The following is a 6,000-nucleotide window of genomic DNA, read 5'->3' on the forward strand; positions in this document are numbered from 1 at the left end:
GGCAATAAGGTCAGATCCTGGAGTACAAGTTTAGTTTTACAGTGTGCAGTCTATACTTACTTTAGACCCAGCGCTACAGACATTGACTAGTCTGATTCCTTGTTGTGGTTCTGTTCGCCGAACTGGGAATTTGTGTTGCAGACATTTCGTCCCCTGTCTAAGTGACATCCTCAGTGCTTGGGACCCTCCTGTGAAGCACTTCTGTGATGTTTCCTCCGGCATTTATAGTGATTTGTCTCTGCCGCTTCCGGTCAGTTCCAGCTGTCCGCTGCAGTAGCCGGTATATTGGGTCTAGGTCAATGTGCTTATTGATTGAATCTGTGGATGAGTGCCATGCCTCTAGGAATTCCCTGGCAGTTCTCTGTTTGGCTTGTCCTATAATAGTAGTGTTGTCCCATTCGCACTCACGTTGCTTGTCATATGAGGGGAGTTACTTGCACACTCATCCACAGATTCAATCAATAAGCACATCGACCTGGACCCAATATACCGACCACTCAGCGGACAGCTGGAACTGACAGCCGGAAGTGGCAGATACAAATCACTATAAATGCCGGAGGAAAGATCACAGAAGCGCTTCACAGGAGGCTTCCAAGCACTGAGGATGTCACCTAGACAGGTATCAAACGTCTGCAACACAAATTCCCAGCTCGGCGAACAAAACCACAACAACGAGCACCCGAGCTACAGATCTTCTCCCAAACTTATGACAAACTCTTTTATGCAGGAATCAGACTATGAAAAGTGTTTGGATGAAATATGTAGACATTGCCTCTCATTCTTGTAAAGTTTAGGGAATCTCATTGAGCATATCGAGTTCCTACAGAACAATGTTGCAAAACCACATTCTTTTTTAAAAAAAAGTCATTGGGTTCTCTTCGTTATACACAAACCAATATTTCTCCTTTAACTGACATCAATAAAAGATACTACCTGACCATTTATCGTGTTTTGTTTTGTGCGAGCTTATTATGTACAAACTGGTATATCCTACATTGCAACAGTGACCCCTCAAAAGTGCTAAATTAATTGTACATTGCTTTGGGATGATTTTCTTCCTTTCTGTCTTTCATTGTTTTGCTTATTTTTCTTACCTCTTTATCCCTTTATTCCTTGCCCCTCTTGTCCTGCAAATTTCAGTAAACCTGCTCAGTTGATCATTCATGCAGCTGTTGTAAATTATATATTAACAGTCCACTTTTTTACACTGCATTTGCAGTAGAGGTTGTGATTAAAAATGTTTGTTATTTTTTATCAGAAATAAGAAAGAGAAAAGAAAAGACAAGGACCGAGGACACAGCAAAGACAGAGTTGAGAACAGAGAAAATTCAAGTTCTCAGAGCCAGGATAAGAATAAGCGAGATCATTCTACCTCCAAGAAGAAGAAAGATAAGGAGAAAGATGGCAAAATCAAGCCGGATAAAACTGATATCAAGGTGGTATTTAATAAAGGAATTGAAGAATTTAAAGCTGTAGCACAGTTACTTCTCTCGCGATTTCTGCTTTTTTTTGTTTATCCCCCATAAGTACTGTGCTACAAGAGTAGGTCAGACGCTTTTGCAAGGAACTCACCTCCTGAGTCCCTGTTGATCATCGATAAGACTCGAGTCAGGAGTGTGACAGACTGCCCTCCACTTGTCTGGAAGAGTGCAGCTCCATCAACAGTGAAGATGTTTGTCACCTTTCAGGGCAAATATTCATTCCTTTCTTCACTGATACACAGTGGCAGCAGTGTGTACACTCTACAGCCTGGGGCAACTTGGGTCTCTGGATTATTAATCCAGTGATGTTACCACAACCTCCTTAATTATACTTTTTAAAATTTGTATAGCACATAACATAAGTATAATTCTACTACTGTGAAGCATTTGAATACACCTGATACTTAAAAGTAGCAGCAAGCAAAGTAACCATGATTGTGATGTTATCGATTTTATTTTGTCACACTCTGGTCTATGGCTGTTTTTAAAATCCAATTCAATTTGACAGAAATAACTGGCTTTATTATTAAACTTCCTGAATTGTGAAACTGCTTTTAATAACTTGATTGTGAATAACAAACTAACCAGATAATTCTGCTGAATGCTGAAATATTGACATCTCTGGGACACTATCATGTTCCTTTTAGTAGCTGGCATAGAGTATCTTTGGTAGACACTTGAGGGCAGAAAATGTGTTGCTGGAAAAGCGCAGCAGGTCAGGCAGCATCCAAGGAGCAGGAGAATCGACGTTTCGGGCATGAGCCCTTCTTCAGGAATGAAGAAGGGTTCATGCCCGATACGTCAATTCTCCTGCTCCTTGGATGCTGCCTGACCTGCTGCGCTTTTCCAGAAACACATTTTCAGCACTGATCTCCAGCATTTGCAGTCCTCACTTTCTCCTAGACACTTGAGGGCAGTCCATCTACCATTGTTCTTGACCACAGGTCGAGTAATGGCCAATTAATTACAGTCTGAAGGGTAGTACATAGAAGTTGCCAATATTATCAAAATTAAAAAGGCATTTTTATTTAAATTGGTATCGCGAATTATAGACCAGGGTATGACTAACAGCATTCCTGCAAGGCAATGGATCTCAAAAATAGGTGTGTAGAGTTTAAAGCTTAAAAATGTGTTGCTGGAAAAGCGCAGCAGGTCAGGCGAATCAAAGGAACAGGAGAATCGACGCTTCGGGCATAAGTCCTTCAAGAATGGATGCTGCCTGACCTGCTGCGCTTTTCCAGCAACACATTTTTAAGCTCTGATCTCCAGCATCTGCAGTCCTCACTTTCTCTGTATAGAATTTAAAGTCTACCTGCAATTTTATGATGAAGGGCTTTTGCCCAAAACGTCTATTCTTCCTGCTCCTCGGAAGCTGCCTGACCTGCTGTGCTTCTCCAGCATCACTCTAATCTGGACTGCAATTTTATGTGAACTTACATATATTCTTGACTCATTATTTCAGTGGTCACTTCTTCAGTGAGATTTTAGTTTAGGGCTAAGCAATGTTTACTTCAGTTACTAGCTCCAAAATATTAGCTGTTACTGCCTTATGTTAGGAACTGCTGAGGTAAAAAAACAATCACTTCATTGACAATTCTATGTGGATCCAGAAAGATCTCCAGTTAGTCCCATGTTGAGTGTTTTGAACTTGAAAAGAAATATTAAGGCCTACAACTAACCTTGTTGTGATACTATATTTAGATTATTATTATCAGTCATGATATTTGTGAGGAGTCTTAATGGATGTTTAATATTTTTCAGGTGGAAGGAGAATGCAATAATGAAGAAGGGCATATTAATGATGCAAGCAAAGACAACAAAGAAAATACTGAAACTAGTAGTGAAGTATTGGTCAATGTTAAAGAAAATGGTGACCACAACATAATTCACCAAAACACAGAAGAAGAAGAAGTCAAGTCTGAGAAGTCAGAGAATATACCTGTAGTTAGTGCTGAAGAAGAAAATGGAGAAAAACAAGACACATTAGCTTCAGACTTAAATGATTTGCAAAACAAGTCTGCTTCTTCAGCTGAGGTGGAATGTCCTTAGCAGCTTGACCTGATTACACATCTGTGTGACATTATCTTTGATGGATCTCAGAACTGGATGATGCTTCAACATTTTAAAATGAGAATCTGTAATGAAAAGCTTAACTTGAGTTTGCATGAACCAGTGAGCATAGAATGGGTGGATAAGTAATGTCACTCAGACTGAAAATGACAAAGTAGTGCCTTTGTCATAAAGGATTTGTAAATATATGTACTACTTCCCTTAAACTCTCAATACACACATTTGCCTTCACAGAATGTTAAGTCCATAAGATGTCCGGACATTATTTTGCTAATGTTGATAAGGGGAGGGAACGGTGTCATATACCATCTTCATATGGACGTTTTATCCCCTCCTTGCAATTGTAGACTTAACCATTTGTAAATGTATTGATACTGAGAGTTGAGAAATAGAAAAATACACAGATAGAACAAGATTTCATTAGAGATTGGAATCATTTATTTTGTTTCATGTGAAAAATAAAACCAATGATTCCAATCTTTTTGGATTTTTTTCTATTTGTACTTTATAGCTTTGGCAGTTGAATAAAATCAAGCTCTCTCTGAGCATCAGCGATAAGGAGAGGCTTATGATTTGATAAGTAACGGCATTGCAGTGGTACCAGTACTTTCACTGAAATTATAGTGTCAGTATTCAATTTATCCAGGTGGTTTTCTAATTATTTTGTAAGACTGGTTTATTCATTTTGATTAAGATTTAAAACTGCTAATTTATTGTCAGGTTTATGGAACATGGGAATCAAATCCTACTGTTGCTACAAGTTGTTTTTGTCCTGAGAGTTTCAAACTATGGCCATTATTCATTATTATTCTGTCTAGCAGCTATTACATACTGGACTCTACTGACAAGCTCTGAGTTTGTGAACAAAGATACCAAGAACACGACACATGAGGAAGTGGCTCACTGTTCTCTGACTAGATCTCCTATAATTACTTTAATAATTGGATGCATCATTTCCAGTGATACCAAACTATAGTATTTGAGAAGATTCCATAGTCAGTGATCTGCCTGTGGTAGCTTGTGTTGTATGAAATGGCAGTTAAGATATGAAAGCTTCCACAATTTGGAACAGGAAAGGGATCAAGCAGCCAGCATTTATGGTTATAAATGCTATCGGTGATCCTTGCAAGTGACTGAGCACATACAAATTTTAAATGATAAGAATAACGTTTGACTGTATTGCTTATGCATGAAGATTGGCTTCAACATGTCTAGAGGCTACGTGAGTCAAAGTGCTGGGTGACTTTTAGTTAAACCATACTGAACCATATTAAGAAGAGAGACAAAAATTGAATTAGCAAAGGAAGCATAGTTCCTTGTATTTAAGAAACCGGTATAGTGTATAACAAGAAAATGTTATCTTACCATTTGCATTTTTAGGCTGAAGTGCTGTAACATAGTGAAGAATATTTATATGCAGTATAGTTAATTCAACATTCTTTGAAAATAGTGCTATTATCTCTGTTTCTTTAAATCTGTTATTTTCAGTGGCAATTTCCTGTTTTGGTATAATAGGGAAGAAAGATACAGCGACATTACACTGGCCCCGTATACAATAATATGCATCAAAAGTTCTGTTTAGAAGCCATAATTTGTCTAGTTAAAGTAATAAGTTATTCTAAAGTATTGATAGATTAATTTGACTTTGTAGGAATCTGTTGATGCCTTTTCCATACATTACTGCTTTCCTTCTAAAGAGAATGGGGATTTGAACTCCTTTCTGAAATTTAAGACCTATAATAGCTTCGAAGTACTGTACCATGATGAACTTTACTTACCAACACACTACTATTCATAGTCCAAATAAATTTTCCTCACTTATACAGAATGCCACAGGATATGTTATTTCTTGGTTGATTTAATAACACAAAAGTGAATAATGTCTTTTTTTTTGCTAATAGTTCATGTTTGTTAAATAAGCTTCATTTATTATGTATTGCTTACATTTTGAAAGATACTTGTGTGAAGAGGGTGAGGTATTTGCTTATATTTTGGAATATTTAGCATGTGTAAGGCTCTGAAAGTCTGCAAGGATGCTATTTGTATGTTGTGTTAAACTGTGAAGTGCAATTTTCTATTAAAAGTTTATAGTACAAGAAAAACCGTAGTACAAAACATGCAAATTGCTTAGTTGCTAATTACAGTGTACTCTCAGAAAATGTGACCGAAATCATCTTTGTGGCACTAAAAGTAGTTGTGTGATATCCATTTTACAAATAGTCGCAGATTGCTGATGTGATTATTTAGTACATCTGTTTCTTTTTAATTGTTATATAATTAATAAATATAGTTAAACAATTAATAAGACAACTGGTTGATAAGTTATTGTATCTCATAGAGCATGGCTTCGCTAAATTTCAGTTGTCTTTAATGTCTTTGGAATCCTCTTAATGAATTATGGAAATATCTTTCAAGCAAGATGGGAACAGTGGCCAAAAAGAAACAAAGC

The 6,000-nt window shown here is 37.2% G+C and overlaps 1 protein-coding gene across 1 annotated transcript in view; it reads left to right on the forward strand.

Moving 5' to 3' along the window:
• The window catches only part of srek1 (splicing regulatory glutamine/lysine-rich protein 1), a 67,883-nt gene extending 62,100 nt beyond the window's left edge, over positions 1–5,783 (forward strand). Inside the window, exons 11-12 of the mRNA XM_060835542.1 lie at positions 1,259–1,436; positions 3,243–5,783. Of these exons, the coding sequence (XP_060691525.1) occupies positions 1,259–1,436; positions 3,243–3,530 (466 nt within the window). The 3' untranslated portion in view covers positions 3,531–5,783. The remainder of the gene's footprint in view (positions 1–1,258; positions 1,437–3,242) is intronic.
• The last annotated feature ends 217 nt before the right edge of the window (positions 5,784–6,000 follow it).

The sequence above is a fragment of the Hemiscyllium ocellatum genome, chromosome 2 (assembly GCF_020745735.1).
Source record: "Hemiscyllium ocellatum isolate sHemOce1 chromosome 2, sHemOce1.pat.X.cur, whole genome shotgun sequence".
Classification (NCBI taxonomy): Eukaryota; Metazoa; Chordata; class Chondrichthyes; order Orectolobiformes; family Hemiscylliidae; genus Hemiscyllium; species Hemiscyllium ocellatum.